Source organism: Periophthalmus magnuspinnatus, chromosome 7 (assembly GCF_009829125.3).
Source record: "Periophthalmus magnuspinnatus isolate fPerMag1 chromosome 7, fPerMag1.2.pri, whole genome shotgun sequence".
Taxonomy (NCBI): Eukaryota; Metazoa; Chordata; class Actinopteri; order Gobiiformes; family Gobiidae; genus Periophthalmus; species Periophthalmus magnuspinnatus.
In genome coordinates, this window is record NC_047132.1 from 34800053 (window position 1) to 34814693 (window position 14641).

General features: G+C 41.6%; 1 protein-coding gene across 1 annotated transcript in view; it reads right to left on the minus strand.

Annotated features, from left to right (window-relative positions):
* LOC117373452 (uncharacterized) overlaps positions 1-6967 on the minus strand; it is a 26315-nt gene extending 19348 nt beyond the window's left edge. The window contains exons 1-11 of the mRNA XM_033969482.2: positions 6924-6967; positions 6816-6856; positions 6680-6709; positions 6314-6518; positions 4984-5040; positions 4736-4901; positions 3520-3644; positions 2918-3041; positions 2178-2360; positions 1018-1134; positions 340-472 (exon numbers count right to left, since the gene is read on the minus strand). Of these exons, the coding sequence (XP_033825373.2) occupies positions 340-472; positions 1018-1134; positions 2178-2360; positions 2918-3041; positions 3520-3644; positions 4736-4901; positions 4984-5040; positions 6314-6518; positions 6680-6709; positions 6816-6834 (1159 nt within the window). The 5' untranslated portion in view covers positions 6835-6856; positions 6924-6967. The remainder of the gene's footprint in view (positions 1-339; positions 473-1017; positions 1135-2177; positions 2361-2917; positions 3042-3519; positions 3645-4735; positions 4902-4983; positions 5041-6313; positions 6519-6679; positions 6710-6815; positions 6857-6923) is intronic.
* Between the last annotated feature and the right edge of the window lie 7674 nt (positions 6968-14641).

Here is a 14641-nt window from a genome sequence, read left to right on the forward strand (position 1 = left end):
AAAAAAAAAAAAAAAAAAAAAAGAAAGAATATTTAAATTCAGTTTTTCTCATTAACAGATTTGCTGCCCCCTTGTGGAACTTAACTAAATAAAATCACTTAAATATAGATTTGTTGTGCCACCATAGTCTGAGTATACGCTAGTGAAAATAAAAAAAACATAAAAATTTGTTGTTTTTTTTAAATAAAAACGTATTTACAAAATAATGAAAAAAACTCTATATGACATTATTCATAACTGATTTTTAATATGATTGGAGCTAGACTAGATCTATAGCTTAAAAGAAGTTAATAAATGGAAATTCTAACATAAAAACACACCTACAATTATATAGTGTACCTGTTCTCAGAAGTGAGCGCACGTGGTTTATGAGCGGATAGGCTCCTTGACCACAAAACCCTCCAGAGAAGTCATCAAGATCCAAAGCCCAAACAAATGCTCCTCCAAAATGGTTCCTCTTCAAGTAATCTACCTATAAACAAAATGGGCAAAAGAACAAAAGGAGACAGTAATATGTTCAGATCTGTCCAAATATTAATACTATATTACAGTACTTTTACTACCAGACCTAGTACTTTGTGAGAAAGGGAAATTTAAAACAAACTTAATCATAGGTCTCACTGTGGGCCAGTTATTTGTAAATGAATAGTGTAAGAAATGATTATTATTATGTTCAACTATCAAGCGATTTAATTAAAAATACACTATCTGACACACAACATAAAGAAAGGAAGATATTATATCGCCATCTTGTGTTAAACATGAGGCATTGTTTTATCAAAAATATTTACAGTTCAAAAATGTAACCTTACAACAATTTTACTCTTTGGTACAATTCTTTTGGTACAACAGACTGTATTTCTGTGTAATGTTTACATTGTTCTCCTATGTCTGAGTGGGTTTCTTCAAACAAAAGACTGTAAAGGCCCCGGTGTAAAACCTGAAGAAGGGTCCATGTACCATGTACCTCATATACTATTCTCTGCTCCTGTAAATACGTGGAGGGTAAATACTTACCTTGATTTCCAAACTCTGCCTGTTGTCAAATCCAACCCACTCGTTGCCTTGAATTGCATAAGGCACTTTCTGTTCATCGATCCACTGAAGACTCCCCCCTCTGAGAAAAAGGCAGATCTATGGAGGAAAAAAAAACAAAACAAAACTGTAATCCTTAAACTGGTTTTATTTCCCGACCAAAACATTTCAAACTTAACATAACTTAAAATGACTTGGATTTAGTCAGGATGAATCATGATTGGACTAGAAGGCTGTGTTTACAAACTCCACATGAGACTAATCTGGGACTAAACCTGAACTAGACCAGGACTAGAACCAAAGCATACATAAGGCTGGTGGAGCGCACCATTCTTATTTAAGTGGTTCCATTACAATCCTCCATGTTGTTCATATTATGCAATGATCTGCCAGTCATTGCTGCCTTTTGGAGGAGCTCAGGGTTCTGTTAAAATGTACAGCTGTTTGATGCTTCTATCTGTGGGTAAGTCCTCTGACGTTTTAAGTGAGAGGAGACACGTACACAGGGGCCCTTAGAAAATGTTCATCTAAGAGAACTAGTTCACTGGGATTCTAATCTCAGAGACCAAAATAAGTAACTAACTTGGAGGGTTTATAGTTACGTGAGCCTGACGTAAGTTTCAGATTGTATCTAACTATTTTAAAACCCATAAAAAAGCCACACAGGGAAATACAAAAAATCCTCATGAAAAAACAAAAAACTTTCTGCTATCCCTGTATAGCTCTTGCTAGCATAAAACACTAAATCAAATCTAGCAACACAATCAAAACAGCTGGAATTCTCATCAATATGTGAAATTTAAGTAAATGTACACAAAAAAAGTTTGGACACACCCTCTCATTCAGTGTTTTTTGTCGTTATTTTTACTACTTTGTACATTTTATATACACACAGAAAACATCAAATATATGAAGTAAGACACAGTATGTGAAATTATGTAATAAGGAAATAGTTAATACTACTTCTGGATACTTTGAGGAGTTTTAATATAAAATATATATTTTTAAAAAATTGTAACATTACACTTTTTTACATTATATCTTACTTCATATATTTGATGTCTTCTGTAAATAAATAATAAAACTATTAATGAAATGATGTGTCCAAACTTTTGTACATATTTCTCTTCTGCAGTACTGACCTCATAATAGGACCAGAATCCCGGCTCTCTGGTGTAGGTGCCTGCAGACGCCGGTCCACTCGCCGGCGCCCCCACACTGTGAGCCGACGTCAGCGTGCGGAACGTGCGCCCGTAGGTGGCCATCCCGACCAGGAGCTTCTCTGCAGGGGCACCTCGGTCCCTCCAGTATCCCATGGCAAAATGCTGTTGAATGACATAACGTTGTATCGTAGAGTTACAAAGAAACAATGATTAAACAACATTTTTAAGCTAGATGCCCTTCCTGACTAAGCACAATGGCAGTATGAGGATCTGTAATATGTCAGTGGATGTATTCATATTACATAAACAAAAGGTGTATCTGTGCAACGTTTCTGATGGGAGGCTCGTCCTGGGCTCGTCTCCATGGAGATGCTTTTGTTTTACCTGGAATGTTCCACATGGCTCAAACTGATCTATTTTCTTGGAGCAGGTCGTGTGATAACGTCGAGTTAGACTGCGCTGAAAACACCAGTCAATGATTTTACTACACAGATTTACTATATAGATTAGATAGTTGCAGAGTTTAATGCCAAATTGTGGAATATTCCAAGCAAAGATATACTATTTACATGAATCAGGTGGCAAACCTTCCACCAGAAAAGTTCCATATTTAATACTAAACTAGTAAGATATTAATAGTTATTGCACAGGGTCAGCTGCACTGAGCCTTTCAAATCTGCTAAACCAAATGAGGACTTTTGTTTTTCTGAAGGACTCACCACGTTGTAGTAGACGTTATTGCCTTCATCAAAAGAGCTGCTGAAGAGAGGGCTGTTGTGTCCTGTGAACGGGTCCCAGGCGCCGTGCAGGTCATAGGTCATTATGTTCAAGAAGTCACACAGCCTGAAAGATAAAGTGTAAATATAAATATCTGCATACATCTGTTTGGAACTAGATTATTCATAGTAACATTCTCCTTTTGACTAAATAACATGCATTTAACGTGTCCATCCATTTTCTTCTGCTTATCTGGGGCTGGGACATGGGGGCTACAGTCTAAGCAGGACCTCCCAGACTGCCCTCACCCCAGACACTTCCTCCAGCTCCTCTGGTGTGTTTAATGTGTCTGATTATTAGTTTGTTTATAATTAAACAATAGTGAATAATGTAAATATGGTTTATTTTTTAAAGATCTGACCATACTGACTTTTTTTTTACACATTTAGTTAAGAATTTAAGTGGATGCATTTCTTACTTATTCTGCAGGCTCACCCTAAAAAGTCAAAAACTCTAGAACAAACTAAATCTAAATTATTCCAAACCATTAAAACAGATATTATTGTATTACAGACACAGACAACATTATACTGCAGCAACTCACTTTGCCACTTGGGCAACTTCATATCCAGCATCAATTTTTTCTTTGGCCGCAGGCACTGCAGCTGTGAGGAGCAGTCTAGGGCGCCCTGTCTCAGTGGCTTCCTTTTCAAAGGCAGCAAGCAGTTCCTAAATATAAACAATACAACAATTAATATTTGTGTAATCCCCCAGTCGTCCAGGTCTGATTCATATCAAAACAAAAATATAAAATCTGTCAACTGGACAACAATTAATATAATGTATTTACAGTTTACCATACAGAATCTGACAGGAATAAGTCAAATCTGAGAAACTCAAATACAGCCCCTCTAACCAGCCAAACACAAAGATGGTGAGTGTCTTGCCTAAGTCTATGATTTGTAATTGCTTTTAAGAATCCATTTTGTGATGTGTTGAAATGTCTGTGTGTGATGTAATATGTGTGTGTGTGTGTGTGTGTGTGGGGGGGGGGGGGGGGGGGGGGTCTGTGTGTTTAAACCAGTTAATAAAACAACTGCACTATTCCCTGTAAATCAGTATTTGGTCTAAAAGCAACTTAGGCAGAGAAATGTCCATGTCTTCTTACTCTGTCAGGTTTTAGTAATCTTTCAAACTCTAGCACTCTTTCATACTCTAGCACTCTTTTAAACTCTAGCACTCTTTTAAACTCTAGCACTCTTTCATACTCTAGCACTCTTTTAAACTCTAGCACTCTTTTAAACTCTAGCACTCTTTCATACTCTAGCACTCTTTTAAACTCTAGCACTCTTTCTACACTGTGAGCCGACGTCAATGTGTGGAACGTGCACCCATAGGTGGCCACCCTGACCAGGAGCTTCCTGTAGGGGTGCCTTGGTCATCTTTCAGACTAGCACTCTTTGAGATTAGCACTCTTTGAGATTAGCACTCTTTTAGACTTTAGCAGCAGGTTTAGTAAAAAAAAAATCATACTCAATTAAAGGTGCACTATGCAACTTTTCTTGTGGAGACTAGTCCGCCACAGTCATAACTTCACAAAGATGCTATTGCATTGCCAGGAATGAAAGTTCTTTAAAGCAATATAAGGTTTGTAATTGAATAAATACAAGTTTAATACCACATTGTGGAAGTTAATATAATGATATGAATAATCTAGTATCTGAAGTACACTTTGTACATCTGACTCTTGTAGTTGACTATGTATGATTATGACTTTGTTTATGTATTTGACTCCTTTTCGATTGAACGGCTCTCCAAACCTGGCAGAGTGTGGTGAATCTTTGCTTGTCTTCAGGAGGACTGTCCCGTGACCCTGGGTACTCCCAGTCCAGGTCCAGTCCATCAAACCCATGCGTTCTCAAAAACCTGATGGCAGACTGGATAAACCTCTTCCTGTTGGCCGGGGATGAGACCATGATCGTAAACCTGGAGAAATAAATAGGTGGCTCAGTATTAATAGAAACGGGTTTATTGTATAAGGTTTAGTGTAGAGAAGTGTAACTCTTACTGTGTTGTCCCAAAATTCCAACCACCAACAGCCAACAGAGTTTTCAACTGGGGGTTTCTGTAAAGATTGAAATGTGGTTAGTCTAATGATCTTCAGACCATGGACCATTATCCTCTATAAACTCATAAAGCAGATGAAATCCTTTTTTTCCCAGATTATTTTTTAGAACCAAAAAGCTGTGACCTGTAAGTGTGATAGTTTTTGTTTTTGTTTTTTTTTTTGTTTTTTTTAACAGTGTAATTCTATAGAAGGTGCATACAGCTTGTGTTTAAAAACCTGGAGCCTAAAAAGGGATTTGGTACTTCTACAAATCAAAATCTACAAATTATTTATATAGTGACAACTAAGCTCCATCCAACCACACACACTCACACACTCACACACAGAGCACACACACTCACACACTCACACACAGAGCACACACACTCACACACTCACACACAGAGCACACACACTCACACACAGAGCACACACACTCACACATGAACACACGGAGCACACACACTCACACATGAACACACAGAGCACACACACTCACACACTCACACACAGAGCACACACACTCACACACTCACACACAGAGCACACACACTCACACACTCACACACAGAGCACACACACTCACACATGAACACGCAGAGCACACACACTCACACATGAACACGCAGAGCACACACACTCACACATGAACACGCAGAGCACACACACTCACACATGAACACACAGAGCACACACACTCACACATGAACACACAGAGCACACACACTCACACATGAACACACAGAGCACACACACACATGAACACACAGAGCACACAGAGGGCCGTTTGCTTCAGATTTCATGTATGTAGAATGTACGATAGAGCCACTCCTCCTGTGTTCCCTGCATCTGTATTTTTTAATTCTTGTGTTTTTATTTAGTGTGAGTCTTTCTACAGTTTTAGAAAATGTAATATATTTACACGTTTAAAGGTGCACTAGGTAACTTTTCTGGTGGAGGGTATGCACACCTGCTTGTTGCCATGGTGCTAGAAACTCATTCTGACCATCTGTATCTGGGATCATGTCCCAAACACAAAGCACCTCTGTGTAATCCACCTGCCAGTCTCATGCTCCATTCTCCCCTCATAAACCCTGAGATGTAGTAAAATAAGTACTCAGTTCTATTACTTAATTAAAGTACATATACCTAAAAGTACAGTACTCTATTACTTTTACGTTGTTATGTTACAGCACTGGTCATCGCTCTTTCTCTTGCTCACATCACATTACTAGTCCTATGTAACGTCTGATAAGTTATATTTAAATCACATATTTCACTGTGGACTCACCTGTTTTTGAGGGCGTTGAACTGCAGGTACAGAACCTCGTCGTTCCACTCGTAGGTGGAGAGCTCGTTGGACGGGCTGATGATGGAGAAGGCGTAGATCAAATGTGTACACAGATCTGGGTCCACATTTTGAGGGGTGAATTTGCCCTCTCCAGGTCTGTACTGGGACCAGTTGGTGAAGTAACACACAAGTTTGGAACAAGAGGCTTTGAAACGAGAGAAAGACATTAGTTTGTTTTTATTACTGCACCAAAATAAAATGATACAATTCTTATTCAGTTGTTTGTAAATGTCTTCCTTTAAGACATTAAGTGTTTACAAAGTGTCTAGTGACTGTGTTTTTCAGTGTTCTGTTGGACGTTTGTACCAAACTGAAGGCAGATCAGCAGAATCAGTCCTGGAAAAGACAAAAGCATTTGGTTAAGTTTTTAAGTTTAACTTAAATATAAAATAAAATTTAAAAAAGTAATAATAATTTTAATTATTTCAGAACAATGACTTACCAGTGATTAGCCTCGCCATGTTGTGTCCTTCTAAGATTGGCCTGAAATAAAATTAGAGATAAAAGTGAGCGCAAATATATTGTGAAAATAAAACTACAGGAGACTTACAGGTGTGTGTGGCAGGGACGTGTCCAGGTGTGTGTGGCAGGGACGTGTCCAGGTGTGTGTGTGGCAGGGACGTGTCCAGGGGGTTAATGCTCATATACATATATATATATGTGTGTGTGTGTGATAAGATCAGGACAAAGTGTAACTGAAGCTTACTGGAAATGCCACAGAACCTTATATGGGGCTCGTTGACATATTAACCTATGGAGTTATTTGCATTTACTGATAATTGGACGGTGCAGTATTGTTGTGGACACGGAGGAACATTGTTTACTTCTGGTATTACACAGATTCTGCCTTTAAGAGGGAACTACAGAGAGGTCAAGTTATATGATCTTCCCATTTCATAATAAAACTAAGTTAATTATAAACATTTAATCATAAAAATATGAATATTTTAACTTAGACACATACACATTGTAATGTCAGTACGTCATAAAGGCACAGATAAGATGTCCTTTTGCCATTCTCCAACATGATCAAATGATGATGTAACTCCTTATCTCGCACTGGACCAGGGTTCATCACAACTGATATTTTTTATCACAAACTTCATGATGCAAGTATTTTAATGGGAAATATCCAACTGTGAATCCTCTGATATTTATGGTAATCAAATATTTTACTTTTGTTTTAAAATTATGATTTTACAAGTGTACATTTTTAACATCACCAGAATTTGGAAAAGTTTGAACTATGAGAATGAACTTAATACAAACACATGCACTGGGGCGGTTTGTGCCGAGTGTGAAACAGCTGGGAAGAAAATCAGTTCCTCTAAATCCAAGGCCATGGTTCTCCACCTGAAAAAGGTGGTGCCCTGTTCAGGTGGTGGAGTGTCCCTGCCTCAAGTGGTGGAGTGAGGGAAGGACTGACAGTTGGATCAATGTCTGCAGTGATGAGGTCACTGTGTTCTCCTTTTAGGAAAAAGAAGGAGTCGAAAGGCAAAGCTCTCGATTTACTGGTTAAGTCCTGGTTCAGTCCTGATTCAGTTCTGGTTCAGTTCTGGTTAAGTCCTGGTTAAGTCCTGGTTTAGTCCTGGTTCAGTTCTGGTTCAGTTCTGATTCAGTCCTGGTTCAGTCCTGGTTCAGTCCTGGTTCAGTTCTGGTTCAGTTCTGGTTCAGTCCTGGTTTAGTCCTAGTTTAGTCCTGGTTGAGTCCTGTTTAGTCCTGGTTTAGTCCTGGTTTAGTCCTGATTTAGTCCTGATTTAGTTCTGGTTTAGTCCTGGTTTAGTCCTGGTTTAGTCCTGGTTTAGTCCTGGGGTAGTTCTGGTTCAGTCATGGTTCAGTCCTAACCCGCTGCAGTTTGTGTACCGGCCTGGCATTGGAGTGGAGGACGCCGTCATCTACCTGCTGCACCGCTCACTGTCTCACCTGGAGAACCTCGGCAGCACTGTGAGGATTCTCTTCTTTGACTTCTCCAGTGCTTTCAACACCATCCAGCCACTGCTCCTGAGGGACAAGCTGGAGACTGCCGGGGTGGACTATGACCTGGCAGACTGGATCCTGGACTCAGAAACCGGCCCCAGTTTGTGAGAGCCAAGAACTGCGTGTCTGATCTCATGACCTGCAGTGTGGGGGTGCCCCAGGGCACTGTCCTTGCGCCCTTTCTTTTCACCCTCTACACTGCAGACTTCAGACACAACACGGACTGCTGGGTCCTGCAGAAGTTCTCTGATGACTCTGCCATCATTGGCCTCATCAAGGATGATGACAGTGTGGAGTACAGGCGACTAACACAGGACTTTCTGGACTGGTGTCAGCAGAACCACCTCATCATCAATGCAGGGAAGACCAAGGAGATGGTGGTGGACTTCCGCAGATGCCACTCTACTGCCCCCTCAGTGAACATCCAGGGAAGGGACATTGAGAGAGTGGACTCATACAAGTACCTGGGTGTTCATCTGAACAACAAACTGGACTGGACTCACAACACAGACGCACTGTACAGGAAGGACCAGAGCTGTCCTCTAGACTCAGTGCAGGAGATGGGGGACAGGAGGGTCCTGGCTAAGGTCTTTTCTATGCTGGGCCATGAGTCTCACCCCCTGCAGGACGCTCTGCCCTGGAGAGCAGCTTCAGTGACTGATTCACCCTCGCTGTGTGAAGGAGGTTTCAGGTCTTTCCTTCCTGCTGCTGTCAGACTCTACAATGAACACAGTCAACACTGAACATGTGTCATTCAACCAGACCTATGTGCAATACTCAAGTCACTTTACAGAGATGTTACATTAGAGTCTATTTTAAGTTTATTTTTAAGTCTATTTTTTAAATTATTTAAAGCTATTTATCTATTATCTTGTTTTATTGAATGTACCATTTTTCTTCTGTTCTTGAACTGTGCGGTGCAATACTGGAATTTCCCCACTGGGACTAATAAAGGCATATCTTATCTTATCTTATCTTATCTTTTCTTAGTCCTGGTTTAGTCCTGGTTCAGTCCTGGTTTAGTCCTGGTTCTGTCACGGTCCGCATTTTCCCGTTCCATGTTTTGTCTCCTGTCCTGCCCCTTCCCTCCTCCCACCTGCCGGAGCCAGAGCTGGGCTGAGCTCCTGACTCCTCCCGCGCGCACCTGCAGCTCATCAGCGCAATCAACACCACCTGCCGTAGATAAGAGGAGCTCAGACCAGACACTCGGGGCCAGACCATCCGCATGTCAACGTGAATATTCAGCTTGCTCTTGTTTTTTGGTATTTCACTCTTGTTACCTTGCTCATTGGAATTTTATGTTACTCTTCAGATCCCGCTCTCTGGACCGTCCCAGCTTCCGTGCTCCTGGCTCTGTTCCTGCTTCCCAGTCCCGGTACTGTCTTGTCTCGTCTCCACATTTATGGACCCTACTCTGCACCCAGCTCTTCTCCCTGGCTCTGGTCAACCTGTCTCTGCCTCTGCGCCCCAGTCTCCCGGACCCCGCCACGCATCTTGCTTCCCGCTCCAGCGCTGCCCACCTCGTCTCCTCCGCACGCTCCGTCCTGCCCTTGGATCCTGACCCGCGCCTTGCCCCTGACCCATCGCCAGATAAACCCCCATTATTGACTGTCTTTACACAAACTGTAAATAAACACTGTAAAATCTCCCCGAGTCTTGCGTCTCTTGGTCCGATTAGCCAGCTGGTTTAGTCCTGTGTAGTCCTGGTGTAGTCCTGGTTCAGTCCTGGCTCAGTCCTGTTTAGTCCTTGTTTATCCCTGGTTTAGTCCTGTTTAATTCAATTCAATTTATTTTTGTAACGCCCAAAATCACAACAACAGTTGTCTCGAAGGGCGTTCATGTTTTGGTTGATGGGGGAAACTGGAGTACCTGGAGGAAACCCATCCAGACATGGGGAGAAACATGAAAAACTCCACACAGAAAGGCCTGGGCGACCCGGGGATCGAACCAAACCTTCTGCTGTGAGACATGAGCCACTCAGCCACCGAGATATACACACAAAAACAAACAGGAAAAATCAGACAAAACAAGAAAAATCGGCCAGGCGAGGAGGAGGAAGACCAGGCGAGGAGAAGGAGAGCTGGGCGAGGAGGAGGAGAGCCAGGCAAGGAGGAGAGGGAAGCGGGTGGAGGAGGGCCAGGCGGGGAGGAGGAGAGGGTCCAGCTGTCATTGGGGCATCTGAAAGAATTACACTCCACAGGGGGAGTGGGACAGGGGACAACAGCACAGAATAGCATTGCTGATGAGAAAATAGGACAAAGCAGAGGATAGTGCTCAGGTTGCCATACTTCCCCCAGCTAGTTTCTCCTACTGCAGCCTGTCTTATCCCGGGTTTTAATGTCTCTAACTCCCTCACTATGTAACCTGGTCTATATCGAAGAGGAAGGTTTTAAGCCTGGTCTTAAATACAGAGACTGTGGGGGCCTGTTTAACATCAGCAGGGAGTTGATTCCATAGCACAGGAGCTTGGTAACTGAATGCTCTCCCTCCCACTGTACTTTTGGACACTCTAGGAACCACTAATAGTCCTGTATTCTGAGAGCGGAGTGCTCTGTTTGGCTGGTACGGGACAATAGCATCTTGCAGATAGGATGGGGCCATACCGTTTAGGGCTTTGTATGTCAGGAGGAGGACTTTGAATTTGATTCTAAGCTCGACAGGAAGCCAGTGCAGATATTTTAGTACAGGACTGATGTGGTCTCTTCTTTTAGTTCCTGTTAGGACTCTGGCCGCTGCATTTTGGACCAACTGGAGTCTCCTTATAGTACTTTATAGTACTTTATAGTACTTTATAGTACTTTTGGGGCAGGCGGCGAGCAGAGAATTACAGTAATCAAGTCTGGAAGTAACAAATGCATGGATGAGTTTTTCAGCATCGTTTTTAGGTAAAATATTTCTGATTTTAGTTATATTTCGCAGGTGAAAGTATGCGGTTTTACAAGCTAGGTTTATATGGGCTGTGAATGAGAGATTTTGATCAAATAGGACTCCAAGATTTTTTACAGTGGGGCTAGAAGCTATACTCACATTGTCGAGTGAGATTATCTGGTCTGACAGAGAATCTCTTTGACCTTTGGGACCAACGACAATGACCTCTGTTTTTTCAAGATTTAAGAGCAGGTAATTCAAGGTCATTCAGGTTTTGATGTCCTTCACACAGGCACTGAGTTTATCTATTTGATCAGTCTGATTTGGCTTCATTGATAAGTACAGCTGAGTGTCATCAGCGTAGCAGTGAAAATTAATGCCATGTTTTCTGATAATGTTACCCAATGGCAACATATACAGAGTAAATAGGATTGGACCAAGCACAGATCCTTGTGGAACACCACAGACTACTTTAGAACAGGGAGAGGTGCTCTGGTTTATACTAACAAACTGGTACCTATCTGATAGATAGGATTTAAACCATTTGAGGGTGGTCCCTCTGATTCCAATGTCACATTCTAACCTCTGCAGTAGAATGTTGTGATCAATGGTGTCAAACGCTGCACTGAGGTCCAGTAGGACCAGGACTGAAGCCAGCCCGTTATCAGCAGCTAGTAGTAAGTCATTTGTTACTTTAAGCAGTGCAATCTCTGTGCTGAACAGAAATCTGGGGTTATTTTTGTTTACTTCTATTAGATTTGAATAGTATCTAGTTCGGGCTTTCCGCAGAGCGGCCTTATAAGTGAGCAGGCAGAGCTTCCATGCCTTCAGAGACTGCTCAGAGCGCGAGCGGCGCCAAAGCTTCTCTGTGCGTCTTACATGTTGTTTGAGTGTCCTGAGCTGTAACGTGTACCATGGAGCCGGAGGTCTTGGTTTAATGCTTTTCTGTTTTAGTGGAGCTACAACATCGAGAGCAGATTTTAAGGTGAGCATTGTTCTGTCAACCAATTGATCAGTGAAAATTGGATTAAAATTATTTTCATTGTCACATGACATATCTTTCAATAATGGCTCAATAATTTCTTTAAACTCTGTAACCGATTTATCTGATAATGTTCTTTTCATTATAGTTTTTTTCTGCGGGGCTGGATAGTCTTTTAGTATGAATTGAAAGGTAATAAAAAATGGTCAGAGGTTGTATGGTTTAGTCCTGGTTTAGTCCTATTTATTTGACGTGAGGAGGCAGAGCATTCCAGAGCCTTGGACCGGCCACAGAAAAGGCTCTGTCTCCTCTGGTTTTAAGTCTCGTATTAGGCACCATGAGCTGGAGCTGGCCCTCGGATCTCAGTGCGCGCGCCCGAGTATAAATTTGGATGTGGTCCTAGATGTAATCTGGGGCCAGTCCATTCAACATTTTAAAAACAAACAATAAAATCTTAAAACCAATTCTAAAATGAACAGGAAGCCAGTGCAAAGACGCAACAATTGGAGTGATGTGTTCATGTTTTTTATTTCCTGTTAAAAGTCGGGGAGCAGCGGATTGGACTAACTGCAAGTGATAAAGTGCATTTTGGTTAATTCCTACATAAAGTGCATTGCAGTCGTCCAAACGAGAGGAAATAAAAGCATCACGCTCTCAAAATCCAAAAAAGATAAAATAGACTTAATTTTAGCTAAAAGATGAAGATGATAAAAATTGGATTTCACAACTGCGTTGACCTGTTTATCAAGTTTAAAATCAGAGTCCATAATGACACCAAGGTTGGTGGCTGTGGGCTTAGTGCACTGACTCAGGGGTCCCAGGTCTAAAGAAGAGCTCACGCCGACACTGGGCCCAAACACTATCACCTCAGTTTTATTTTCATTGAGATTTAAGAAATTTTGAGCCAACCAAACCTTGACGTCATTAAGGGACTCTAGCAGGAGTGTCAGGGGGCTGCTGCTGTTCCTTTTTATGGGCATGTATACTTGGGTGTCATCTGTACAGGTGGTAAGACATGCCATGTTTTTTAAGCAGCTGCCCCAGAGGTAAAAGGTACAGCGTGAATGGAACTGGCCCAAGAATTGAACCCTGGGGAACTCCACAGTGCAACAGGGTAAAAGAAGAGGTGGAGTCCCCTAGCCTGGCACTGAAGGAACGCCCAGACAAATAGGATTTAAACCAGTCTAGGGCCATCCCCCTGACACCCACACAATTTTCCAATCTATCTAAAAGTGTTGCATGGTCAACAGCAGTGTCAAAAGCAGCAGTCAAGTCTAAAAGCACTAAAATGGCTGAATCACCAGAATCATTCATTAAAAACCTTTTAAATTGCAGACTCTGTGCTATGAAAAGATTTATATCCTGACTGCAAGCTGTCTAAAATGCTGTTTATATCCAAAAATGTTTGTAGCTGAGCCAAGACCGTTTTCTCTAACATTTTTGACATAAATGGAAGTTTAGATATAGGCCTATAATTTGAGAGAACTGAACTATCAAGACTTGCCTTTTTAATAAGAGGCTCAACTACAGCCTGTTTGCAAAACATAGGAACCTTGAGACCAGACGACTGTTCACAATCATTGTTACATCTGGACCGATTGCCAGACCTAAAGAGCCGTGAAGGGGACACTGTCAGAGGGACAGGATGAGGGTTTTAAATTCTTCACTATAGTAGTGAGAAATGAAAGACACAGGTGTAAGTTGGTCAAAAACAGCTATGCAGTTATGTGCTATTGCTGGAATAAAGGACGTGACAGTGATACTGGCCCTAATGGTGGAAACTTTATCACAGAAGAACTTTAAGAAATTGTTACAAACAGCTGCTGTTGCAGAGTGGAGGATTTGGTGGGATTTAAAATAGACCCAATTGTTTTAAAAAAGAACTCTTGGTTTGTCACAATGATTTGAAATAAGATTTGAAAAATATTTAGTTTTTTCCCCTTAAGTGATTTTTTTTTTTTTTTTTATAATGACGGCACCTATTTCTTAAAAATTTGATGTGATACCTCTAGTCCATCTTTCTTCCACCTGCGCTCTGCACTCTGCTCTTCTGCACTCACGCCTAACCTCGCTAGTTATTTCATTAAGCCAGGGCTCTTTTTAAGCTTTAGGGTGCACAATTTTGAGTGGCGCAATAGTGTTCATAACACTATTGCAAGTTGATAAAAAGTTAGATACAAGTTGCTCTGTGCCCTGTGCAACAGTCAGTGGATTGCAAGTGAAAGAATCACAAAAACTTGCCACAGATATCGGCTTTAGCTGGCGCCGATAGAGCACAGAAGGACTGTGTTTGCATGGGTCAAATAAAACAGGGCAGTGATGAGAAAACACAGCATCACCTTAGTCCTCTTTAGTCCTGTTTTAGTCCGGTTCAGTCCTGGTTTATTCCAGGAGAGAGGGTGAGGCGCTCCCCGAGAGAGAGGGTGAGGCGCTCCCCGAGA